This window comes from Notamacropus eugenii, chromosome 1 (genome assembly GCF_028372415.1).
Source record: "Notamacropus eugenii isolate mMacEug1 chromosome 1, mMacEug1.pri_v2, whole genome shotgun sequence".
In the NCBI taxonomy this organism is placed as follows: domain Eukaryota; kingdom Metazoa; phylum Chordata; class Mammalia; order Diprotodontia; family Macropodidae; genus Notamacropus; species Notamacropus eugenii.
The window spans coordinates 313,834,661-313,846,870 of NC_092872.1; the positions used below are offsets into that span (position 1 = coordinate 313,834,661).

The window sequence follows — 12,210 nt, forward strand, 5'->3', positions numbered from 1 at the left end:
TATTCAAATTTATACTCCCTCCTCACAATGCAAGCTCAGTTGTACCTAATATCAATAAAGTAATTGTATACTTAGCAAATTTGTTCGTTTGCAGCTGTCAGTGTTGTTAGATAGCAAGACCCTAAAGCGTAAAAGACTCTATCTTTGCAGATACTTTGTATAATGCTTCTATGATTTTACTGAATATTCCAGTCTCCATTGTTAACTCCTGATGCTGGTTCTTTACAAAGCTTAACATTCAGACTGTAGAGTGTAGTATAAACAGACAAGGCAGTTTATATTCAATCATAGATAATTTTTCAGTCAGATTCTTTGTTTAACTTCATTAATTCCACGAAACCTTGATGAATCTCAGTGCCAGTTAACAGTTTTAGCACCATGAGGAAAGAACAGCGCATCTTCTGACTTGGGGGCTTCCTTCTACGAAATTCATTTGGAATTGCTTCCCGAACAGGGAGCTTTCAATAAGAAAAATTCAGCAGACCTGAATGTCAGCATCCCGTACTCAGGAGGGAGGGTATCCCTTTCCACATAATGAAAATAATCAATAATCGCAAGTCTGAATTAAAAAAAAAAAAAAAGCCCGTACTTTCTGGTCTCTTTGCACCCAGCAGCCTAAGAATTTTTCTACCTTAAAAATAAAACGAATTGTCAAGACTTTAGTTCTTCCTAGAGCACGATATCATTCTTGCCACATCTGGACATACAACTGGAGTGAGGAGGGGGAAAAGGAGCTAGGATTCCCATCTACATCGTAATTTCTTTTTCATAACTCCCAAAAACTGAGGTTAATCGCTGAGTCTGCTTCAAGCCAAATACCAAAGATGGGTCCTTTAACCCATCCCACCATCTCTTTATGACACAGAAACACAACCACTATAGAAAACCAAAGCACAATAAAAAACCTCCAGAAATTATTCACTTGCTATTTATTTATCCTGGGAATCATGTCCTGCAGCAACTGCCTGCACATCGCCGAACCGAGGGTTATTACCCAAGTGTAACGCAACCGAATCAGACATGCAGAGCACACACCGCCTCGGAGAGCCAGGCAAACGCGGGCCGGAGGGAAAGTGCGCCTTTTACCAGCCTCAGGACCTTCCACCAGTGGGGGGATGGGGGTGTGTGTGCTAAAGAGGACTGGGGGAATCCCGAGCCAGATGGGAGCTGGAGTGGCAAGAGAAGAGGATGGGACCCCCTTGTCGGCGGAGAGTACAAAACCACTGGAGGAAAATGGGGGGAGGAGTAAAAAGGGTCCTTTCTCAAGGAGGCGAAATGCAGAGTCTATCACCTGTCCTCACGCAAGGTGCTTCCCCTTCTCCCTAAGGGAGCCACCGGCCAAGAGGTGACATGCGGGGCGATAAAGGAGTTTGGACAGGCGAACCCTCTCGGTCCCGTCCAGCCAAAGCCTCAGTCAACCGTGGCCGGAGCAGCTCCGGGGCCGCCGGATGGAGAGTGAGGGCAAGAGGAAAAGGAGAAAATCGGGGAAGGGGCGGGCGCTGGATCTCCCCCCAACACACACACACACACACACACACACACACACACACACACACACACACACGCCACACATCAAACACACACACACGCACACGCGCGCGGAGGATGCGCTCGAGCCGGCGCGGGGCGCACGCAGGGCTTCCCAATGCGGGGTCCCAGCACGCCGGGCTTCCTCTCCAGCCGCGCGGTCGGTGCCCCGCAGCGCCGGCCCCCAAGCTCTCCCAGGAGGCCGGGGACTCCGGCTCCGGCGTCGGCTGTGACAGCGGCAGTGCCGGGCCCTGACACGCTGCGGAGGCGGCAGCAGCTCCCAGGGGAGGAGGAAAAGGGGAGACCCCCGGGGATACCCCAACCCCCCTCAGCGCCGCCGACTGTCAGTCAGTTCCCCCCCCCATCCACCAACGCGATCCCCCCGCCCCGCTTCTCCCGGGGCCGCAGAGAGGAGCCGCCACCGGCGAGAAGCCCGAGGCGGAGCTGGGGAAGCGGCCGAGGGGGTCCCAGCATCCCCCACCTGCCGGTTACCTGTGAGGACCCCGACGCGGATCTGGTGGTCGTGGTTGGTGAGGATCATTCCCTCGGTCGCCATATTTCCCAGCGCAGTCACCTCACAGGCAGGAGCCGAGAGAAACTCAGGGCCCGGAGCGCGCGGGGCCGGGAGCGCGCGAATGAGCGGGGAGGCAGGGAGAGCGCGAGCGCGAGCGCGGGGGAGGGGGGAGGAGGAGGGGTAGGGAGGAAGAGGAGGAGGAAGGGGAGGAGGGAAGGAAGGGAGGGGGAACGTGGGGACTAGAGGCGCCCCGGCACTGGCGGCCGAGAGGGAAAGGACGAAGAGGAGGCGGAGTCAGAGCGCGTGACTAGGATTCTGGGGGGACGAAGACTGCGAGGGGACCAAAGAGCCGCGAGAGGCGGCGGGGCAGGCCGGGGGGAGGGTCGCTGGCGCGCGCGCGCCTGGAGCACCAGCGCGAGCGGAGGACTCAGGAGAGAAGAGTCCCAGCCAGGCGGGAGGCTGGGGCGGCAGCCACAGCAGCTGGGATCTCACTCCCGGGAGGAGGAGGAGGACTTTGGGTGGTCTGTCGGAGCTGAAGTGGGAGCCTCCAGGAGCGCGTGTGCCGGTGGGGAGTTTCCGGGGGTGGTGGAGGTGGCTGGGCTGGGGATGGATGGGGGGGCGGGGGGCGGAGTCTCGGGCCGGGACGAGGAGCCAGTGGGAGCGCGGTAAGGGGAGTGACTGAGGGACTGCACGGGTTAGGGAACCTGCACGAGCAAGACACGGAAAGTGGCCCCGCGCGCAGTGGCGCGCGGCCGGTGCCCGCTAGGCCGAGGGGGGGGGGGGGGAAAGGTAAGTAGGAGATTGACGCGGGAGCGCGCGGAACGGTCATCCTAAAAAGAGCCCCAGACAAAACCAATCCTCTGCCGAGCAGAGATTTTTTTTTTTTATTATTTTTTTTTGAAGATGCCACTGAACTCTCTCTTTAATCCTCTTCCTGCTCCTTTTGCCAGAGGGGGTAGGGGCGGCGCAGTTTGTGCCTCAGGGATCCCTGGAGGGCGTTTTGAGCACACTTAGGACCCCTGGCATGTAGGGTAATGGAAAGGTAGGATTCCTGTGGGCTGCACGTACAGCCCGTGGGGAAATGCCGCCCACTCCCCGGGAGGCGGGGCAGAGCCCCGAGGGGAGCCTGCAAGAAGCTTTGAAGGTTGCGTGGGTGGGATGAGAGCGTGGAATACTGGCGGCACGGGGACGCCTCGTAGGAGAAGGTCTCTCTTAGACAACCTGGTTTCTTCACCGATACACTTTGCAGTGATTCCTGGGCATCCCGGCAGCTTCGTGATTTAGCGTCATTTCTCTCCTTTAGCACTCCTGACATTCCTTGGGTTTCCCATGCAGAAAAAAAATGAGGAATAAACCTATTTACCGAAAGGAATGTTTGATTAGAGAGAAAAGAAAATGCGTGGTTCTGGATAAGGGATTTTTAACCTGGGGTCTGTGAATTTGAGTTTCCTAGATATACATACTCATGTAGATAAATACACGTGTATATATGCACATATGTGCACATGCGTGCATAAATATACACACAGATGTGCGAGTGATACTGATAACTCCATGTAACTTGTTCCTTTATAATCCTATGTATTTTATTTTATGCATTTAAAAACTTTTTTTTTTCCGAGAAGTGATCCATAGACAGCCAGAGGGCTCCATGACACACGGGAAAAAATTGAGATTCCCCAGTTCTAGGCCCTCCTAATCCAATTGGAAATGGAATCTGGACCTTCTGAATTCCAGTTTAAATTCATGCTGTTACTGTTTGTGTGATATTATGACCCAATGAATTATCACAAAGATAGAATTTGGTAAAAATAGCTAGCATTTACATAGCCTTTAAAGATTTGTAAGGCACTGTGCTTTATTTTATCTCATTTTATCCTGACTACGCTGTGAGGTAAGAGGAGAAAACTGAGGCTGAGAGAGGTTAAGCCTAGAGGCCGCGAGTGTTTGAATGCAGATCTTACTGAGGTCAAGTTCAGCACTCTTACCCCTTGATCCACCCAACTGCTCTTTATTTTCTTGTGCTTTCTATAAAATATGTAAACCCATGGTTATTTTTTATTATACTCTATCACCCTTCTCTACTGTGTTAGCATTGGGGATACAAGAGGAAGCAAAAGAAAGTCCTTGCCCTCAGGGAGGTCGTAGTCTGATTGTCTAAGATAACAAACATGAACAAACAAGCTATATACAGGATAAATAGGAAATAACTGAGAGAAAACTCTAGAATTTGGGAGGGTAGGTTATTGAAATAATCCAGGCATGAGGTGATTAGGGCCTCCACCAGAGTGGTGGAAGTGTCAGAGGAGAGAAGGAACATACTGGAGAGATGTTACAGAGGTGAAATCAACAAGTCCTGACCACAGATTGGGGTGGAGGGAAGAGGGGTGTTGTCACATATAGTGACAAGTTGATCATAACATCTAGGTTTCAATCCCAAGGGACTAGGAGGAGGATGCCCTTTACAGTAGTGGTGAAGGTGGGGTGGGTAGAGGAAAGGTTTAGAGGGAAAGATAATGAGTTCAGTTTTGTCCTTCACTTTTTTCCAGTGACATAATTTTTTTTTTTAATCTGTTCTCTTACAAAATCTTGAGGTTGGAAAAAAAAAACCCAACATACCATTTTAAGGAAAAACATTTTAAGTGGAGTTTAGGGTGTTTTTTAAGAACCCCCTTGAAGTTAATTCTGCTTGCTAAGACCCATACTTTAAGCTTATGTAAAAGCTCACAGTTAATATGGTGGTGAATGAATTATTCCAGTGGAACAGAGCCAGTATTTTTAAATTGTTTAACTCTGAAGACTTAAAGAGTAGGCCCTTAGTAAATGTTTAGCCCCATGGAGAAAATGGAGGGAAACATAATTGAATTCAACTGATGAGATAAATTAATTTATGCTTATATGGATGTCAGATGGCTACAACGAACTCAAGACTTATATGTCACCGGAGTCATCTATTTATAGATGTAAAGTAATATCTGAGAATAATTTTCTACATTTCAAACTAAGTAAAAAGAGTAAAGAGATACACAGCTTGACACGCACCTCAGCAAAATATCCAAGTTGTTTTTTCCCCTTTCTGTGAATGTGAAGTCAACTAACAACTTTGATTTCTCACTTGGAAAATGATAATTAAAAGACCTGGGTTGTGGTCCCAGCTCTACCACTAGCTAACTGTGACTTTGAAGAAGTCACATTCTGGACCTTAGTTTCCTTATCTGTAAAATTAGGAGGTTGATTAAATGGTCTCAGGTTACATTTTAGCCATATAATTCAGGGGTTTTGTGCAGAAACAAGTTGCTGCCTCAATTACATTTAATAAGAGCCTGCTACAAATTAATAAAATAGTAAGATCATGGGCTTTCTTTGGTCTTTGTAAAATCCTTAGTCATGTGCTATGATGATGAAATCTAGTTAAATTGATTTGAAAATGAATATAAAATTTATCTAAACTAATACTTAGGCAAAAGTTTTATATTCCTGACATTTTAAGCAGTATGTTTTTGTAGCAAATATTTGTGTTAGAATTTATTAATAGAATTCCGTTCTGTGTTTGTGTGTATATATATGTATATATCTTATTCATAATGCCAGTGATCTCTGTGAAAATTCAATAAGCTTTAACAAATAAAATATTACAGAAAAATTAATTCATTGGTCTTATTATTAGTGTGACTTCCTTTTACTGATGGTTACTGAGTGGTTGTATGAACCTGCAAAATGTCATCCAGTACCAGAAATCTCTTCCTTCCACCAGACTCATTTCATCTTCCAACAGGGTGCATTCTGGCATCACTCCTAAATTCCTTCAGGGAATTAAATGTATTAGATCAAAATAAAATTATTTGAGAAATGAGAGGGAAGGTGAATCCTATTTTATCCACAAATATCTTAAAAGTCATAATGTAGAAAATTAACCTGGAAGTGAAAGTGAAAAGATAAATCTGGTAAAAAGTTAGAATTGAATGAATACATTTCCTTCCCTTTAAAAAAAAAAAAAGCCTCCTGCAATAGAAAGGTAGGTACTTAAGTGTATATTTGTGTAAATGTGCCACATTTTATTGGAAAGATAACATTCTTCCCATAGAATAGGTACTTTTAAGTTTTTCTAGAAGCAGTAATAGGTTTTCATTTTTGTGTGGAAACGAATTTGAAAACTTAAAAGCATTATAGAAATATTTAATTGTGAATTGAGCTGTGTGTTTTAGTCTTAGTTCCCTGACCTCTAACCATTAATCACATATTTTCAAGCTTATTGCAACATACTGGAAAATCACAGAATTTTAAGGTTGGAAGAGACCCAAAACAACAAGAACAAAAACAAAAATCCTTAAGGACACATATGAAAGGAAAAAAAAAGGTCATCCAACTTTTTTCTTTAAGATTTCCAGTTAGGGGGAACCCACTATATCTCAAGGCATCTCGTTCCACTTTTAGATAGCTTTAAATAGGAAGATTTTCCTTACATTAAGTTCACTTCATTAGTACCTACATATATTTGGGGGGGAAGTAGGTTTGATTTTCCCCCCCTCTACTTATTCAGTTGGATAACCATGAATTCAGTTTTGCTTTTACTGCCACTCCTTCCCCCTCCCCATCCCCCTGGATGACATTAGATTCTCATCAGGGAGCAGCAACTTTTTAAAAGTCCTAAACTGTTATGGTACCTTTACATTCATTATTTTTTATTTAACTTATCTGATATCTTTATCAAAATGAACTTTTTACAAGTAAAAATGAAAACTTTTCCTTAAATGTGTAGTGGCTATTTAGAAAACTGATAATAATTGAGATCCTTGGGTATCACATTTAAATAATATTTCCTCATTCAATAAACACTTGTTAAGTGCCTACTATGTGCCAAGCACTGCACTAAGCATTAAGGATACAAAGAAAGGCAAAAAACAGCCATCTCAAGATCTTACAGTCTAATGACAACATGCAAACGACTATTATATAGCTATATGCAGGATGAATTGAAAATAGTTAGCATAGAGAAGGGTACTAGAATTAAGGTACACTTCCTGTAGGAATTTAGCTGGAACTTGAAGGAAGTCAGAAAGTGGAGATAAGGAAATTGTCTTAGGCACGGAGGACAGCTAGTAAAAATGCTTAGTCAAGCAATGGAGTACCTTATTTGAAAAACAGTAAAGATATAGGTACAAACAGTTCTCAATGAAAACTTTAGGGTTTTTTTTCCTATTTGTAGACAGAGTTTCAGGGAACATAATTTCATGCAGATAAATCTGTCGTCCAATTGGATATAATATTTCTAACAATGTAAGCTGCTTGAGAACAGGGTTTAGCACAGTGTATACACTTAATAAATTCCTGTTAAGTGACTGAATGTGGTAACTATGTTAGTTGAAAGTCTATATGTTGGTTGTAATGGCAGATTTTGAGTCCTTACTATGAATCATGAGCACAGTTGCAGTCACGCAAAGTATGCAAACCACTCATACATTCATTATTCCAAACTGACCTGGCAGTTGTGTTTCCTATATGTGATGTTCCACTTTGCAGCTTCTTGCCTTTACACAAGTGACCCCCACATCTGAAATATAAACCCTTTTCACATGTACTTTGTAGAATCTATAGATGCCTTCAGAGAGCAATTGGGGTGCCATCTCCTACATCTCTCGTGAATCCCCCCACTTGCACTCCCTCCTTGAAATTACCTTTTGTATACTTTCCATTTACTTACTAAAGTTCAAGTTTTTCCCAGTAGAATGTAAACCCCTTTAGGATAGGGACTATTTCATTGCCACAGTATATCAGATGTACCTCAAAATGACAACCATAGTGCCTTGCCTGCAGTAATAGGTTCTCAGTAAATATCTTAAATTGTTTTTTAATTGAAAGGGGAAAAAATTGATAAAAGTGGAATAACCATACCAAGAGCAAGAAGTGCCCTTGACAGGATAGCACTGTGTCAGTTCTTTATCTTTTATCACCCAGATCCCCATTCTCACCTTTTCCTACTCTTTACGCCCACTAGCAGTCACCTGCCACAAACCTCCAAAGGCAGTTTGGATCAAGGGAAATTGTCACTCCCGTTGCACAAAATAGAGAAAAATACACATAAGCATGTGTCCTAAGTTGGTATTCCGCATTCTCCCAAAGAATGTAGTTAGATATAATGAATGTGTTCTATAGTACTATTCTTGATACATTGTGGGTTATAAAGATGTGAGCTGGACTTAGAACTACATATATATTATTATTTCTGTGAGTGTTTCAGTTATTTAACATACAGAAATTCTTGAAGTCTAACCCATCTGCAATTGAGGATTGTTAGTATTTTAATTTTCACTGAATGAAATGGTGGTATCTTCCATTATCATCGTTTTATAATTTGAGTCAGCCCAACTGCCCTCAGTAACCATATAGGAATTCTATTTATTTGGGAACAATAATATGGAATAATTCTTTCTAATTTTATCCATTTGTAATTTGTCAGCAATTGAGGCTTTCTTGGAGTTCTTGCTCTGGTATTGGGTCTCTGTCAGAAACTACTCCTGGCAGCATTCCTGGCTGGGTGCCTTGTGTCTTGTTCCTACACCCATTAATCTCACTCCCACTTGGGTGCCCAGTTGGAACCTTGGAAGGATGACCTCTAGCATTAGGGTCTCTACTAAACCTTTTTATGCCAGTATTTGCTATTTTTTTAAACCTCATTTCCATTATTAAAGTCAATCTTATTTTTTTTTCAAAGAATTACCTAATATACAAAGAAATCTTTTAAATAACCCATTTGCAATTAAGGATTGTTGGTATTTTAATATCTGGTGAATATAATGGTGATAATGCTTTCATTTCCTATGTTCCTGATATCTTACATCTTGGTAATATATTGGTAATCTGGGTCCATCTCTATCTCTGGAAATAAATTTACAAGTGTACAGAACCCCAAAGGTCATATCATCCCATCCCCACCTTTTACATTTGAGGAGACACTATGAGAGATTAATTGACTTTAGGTTCCCCACTCCTGGTAGCCCAATGTAAGTCATATACTAGGTAGTAATTAGCAGAGCCTTGATCTAAACCCGGCCTCTCTGACTCCAAGTCTTTACAGTATTCGTATTAGTAGGTAAGGGAGAATTCCCTCATAGTATGCTATGACCAATTTATGTATGCTACCAGAGGAAAGTGGTTGAGAAGCACCAATAACTTCTGAGTAAAAATAACTACCAAGAACAAAATGATCACCTTGTTTTTATTTGCTAACTGCCTATCACTGCGTTGTTTACACAGTCAGAACTGGATGTGGAAAGCAAGATCAGACAAGGAGTATAAAAGAGTGGTAGAGGCCTGACTGGTACAGATGGCCATGACTACAGTTCTTCAGGGGATCCAAGTGAGGATCCGGAGCTGGGGAGGTGATTACTGGATAGGAAAGTGGCCTAATTTACTAGCCTTGTTTAGAAGAGCTTAATTCAGAGGAATCAAAAAATAAAGCTGATAATCAAAAAAAGCAAGCTTCCTCGCCACAAAATAATAATGATTCCCAAATAATCAGCAAATTAGCAATGCTATCACCTAACATCATTCAGACTAAAGTTGAATGAATTGTAGGGGGAAAAAAATCATAAGCAATCTAAAAAACAAAAGCAGAAGGATATTCTTAGACTATTATGATATTGGTAATAAATTGGTCAGAATATCTGTGAGAGTTTTCCCTTACCTTTCTAAATTCCATATATTTATCATTTCTTATTGTACAATGATACATTGATATATATCATAATTTTTTCAGCCTTCCCCAATTGGTGGGTACCCACTTTTGTTTCCATTTCATTGTTACCACCAAAAAAATGCTACCATGAATATTTTCATATATATTGGAACTTTTTTAGGTTTTTGTTTTTCTTGGGGTATATGCCTAGTAGTGAGATTTCTGGGTCACATGGTATAAAAAGTTTAGCAACTTTTGTTGTGTAATTCCAAGAAAATGCAGAATACTTGGATGTACTTTCTCTTCCACACCCATTTTGTATTTCAGAGATATTAATACTTTAAACTTTTACCTATATATGGCTATTTCAAAAGAATTAAATACTTCAGTTCTTGATGTTCTTCCCTTATACTTTTTCCCTGATTCTTGGATTTCCTCACTTTTTTTAATTTTTATTTTTGAATACTGAGTTTTTCCTGGAGGAAAAAAAGCTGTCCTTTTTGTGAAAGAATTTGGGGCATTAATTACACCTAAACTGGTTTGACTTTGTTTTCAAGTTTAAAGGTTACTAGAGTGACTGGTTTCTGGCACTAACAATAAAATTAAACTAACTCATCTTCATTTTTAACTAAAAGTAAATACTATAGTCAAAGGTTGTTTGTTACCAGTGGCAATCATTCTTTTGAAATTTTTTTTTTTACCTGTTTTCAGGGACTATGTTAGATGGTGGATTTTAGTTGAGTTAGTAATGAGCTTTAGTTGATAATTTTGTATGCTGTGCCAAAACAAAAATTTATCAGTAACAAAAATGTGACTATTTAAACTGACAGAATGTAGCCTTCTGCAGATAATAGCAGGGGGTAAAAAGAGAAGGATTTGCAGGGATTTTTAAGTAATAGAAACTGCTTGGGCTTGTTTTAAAGTCCAAAGCAAAGTACAAATCACCTAATCTTCAGAACGTCAACTTAACTTGGCAAAGTTTTAACCTGGTGCAGACCCAGAGAAAAGAGCCTCACCTGTGACACCATAATCCAGATTTCCCTTAGTACTTGAATTTCCCATTTAAGTCTCTGCTCTTTAAAAGCCCTGTGACATATAAAAATGTTGGTATAATCACATCCAGTACCCTGGCACTTCCTTTATAGTGTAAAAATATTTACTATGTCAAAAAGGAAAGACTTCAGAATGTTGGGCAGCAAAGGTCAAGAATCAGAGTGGGAAGATATGTATGGGTTAGACCAGGCAGTCATCATATTGATGATATCAGGATCTGTTCAAGTACTAGTCTATTTCAAAACCTAAAACCATTATCAAAATAGGTCCTAAAAGTATTTTTTTATATTGCAAATGAAAGTCATTCTTACCACACTCACAAGTTGACTTTTGCCCAGTGCAGGAGAGCTTGGAATACCTAGAAAACATGAAGAAAAAGTGAGTTGAGTGGGAAAAAAATCTTCCTTTGTTTATAATTATTTTTAATTGAATCTGTGATTTTATGGGTATCAGAAGCTAACAGGTAGGGAACTCCTTCGACCAATCTACCAGTGTAGACCAGTGCCTGCTCTGCAACATAGTCTTAAATTGTTTCTTGAAGCACTGAGAGGCGTAATAGTAGTGGTAGTGGTAGTAGTAGTAGTAGTAGTAGTAGTAGTAGTAGTAGTAGTAGTAGTAGTAGTAGTAGTAGTAGTAGTAGTAGTAATAACTAGCATTTTAAGGTTTGCAAAGCACTCTACAAATATTTCAGTTTATCTTCATAACGATGCTAGGTGCTATTATTATTCCAGTTTTACAGATGAGGAAACTGAGAAGTTAAATGACTTGCCAAGAATCACACAGCTAATAAAGTGCCTGAAGCTGGATTTGAACTCAGGTCTTTCTAATTCCATGTCCAACACTGTTTCCAATGCACCATATAGCTGCCTCAAACAGATCTTCTTGATTCCAAGGATTATGTCTCTCTGCCATTATTTATCATATGAATTTGTATTCTCACAGGATCATCTTTTATATTTGCATTATTGTGAATACCTTGATTTTTATTCAATAAATTGACATAATTATTTTCCAGAAATCTCAGAGTAACAGAATCATAGAATTTTAGCAAGGAAGGAAACAAGAATTCATTAGGCACCTACCATATATGCTGGGCACTATGCTAGACACTGAGTGTTCAAAGACAACAATGAACCCATTCCTGGCCTATTGAGAGAAAAGAACATATACACATATAAGTATATACATATGTGTATATACATGTTCATATATGTATATATACATGTTCCTACATACACACAATACTAGACAATTTGTGCAGAGGAACTTATAGAAGCTGGAAGTACCAGAATAAAAACCACATGAAGCAGGTGCCTCATGTGCTGAGTTTTGAAGGAGGCTAGAGATTCTTTGAGGCAGAGGTAAGGAGGGAGTGTGTTACAAGCATGGAAGACAGCCTGTGTAAGGGCATGGGCAATGGAATGTTGTGTGTGAAGAACAT

At 41.3% G+C, this 12,210-nt stretch overlaps 2 protein-coding genes across 12 annotated transcripts in view; both read right to left on the reverse strand.

Moving 5' to 3' along the window:
* GPHN (gephyrin) overlaps window positions 1-2,599 on the reverse strand; it is a 749,523-nt gene extending 746,924 nt beyond the window's left edge. For 3 of the 9 annotated variants that reach the window (XM_072629563.1, XM_072629564.1, XM_072629562.1), the window contains exon 1: window positions 2,020-2,595. Coding sequence is in view for 6 of the 9 variants with exons in the window: in XM_072629565.1 (XP_072485666.1) it covers window positions 2,020-2,083 (64 nt within the window). In the remaining 3 variants the exon portion in view is untranslated. Of the gene's footprint in view, window positions 1-2,019 lie in introns of all 9 variants that reach the window. The other 6 variants (XM_072629558.1, XM_072629556.1, XM_072629560.1 and 3 more) reach the window with 4 other exon arrangements.
* Window positions 2,600-3,252: 653 nt separating this feature from the next.
* CCDC196 (coiled-coil domain containing 196) overlaps window positions 3,253-12,210 on the reverse strand; it is a 34,505-nt gene continuing 25,547 nt past the window's right edge. Inside the window, exons 8-9 of one of the 3 annotated variants that reach the window (XM_072629573.1) lie at window positions 11,081-11,127; window positions 3,253-3,396 (exon numbers count right to left, since the gene is read on the reverse strand). In XM_072629573.1, the coding sequence (XP_072485674.1) occupies window positions 3,341-3,396; window positions 11,081-11,127 (103 nt within the window). In that variant the 3' untranslated portion in view covers window positions 3,253-3,340. Of the gene's footprint in view, window positions 3,397-5,673; window positions 5,845-11,080; window positions 11,128-12,210 lie in introns of those variants that run through there. The other 2 variants (XM_072629572.1, XM_072629574.1) reach the window with 2 other exon arrangements.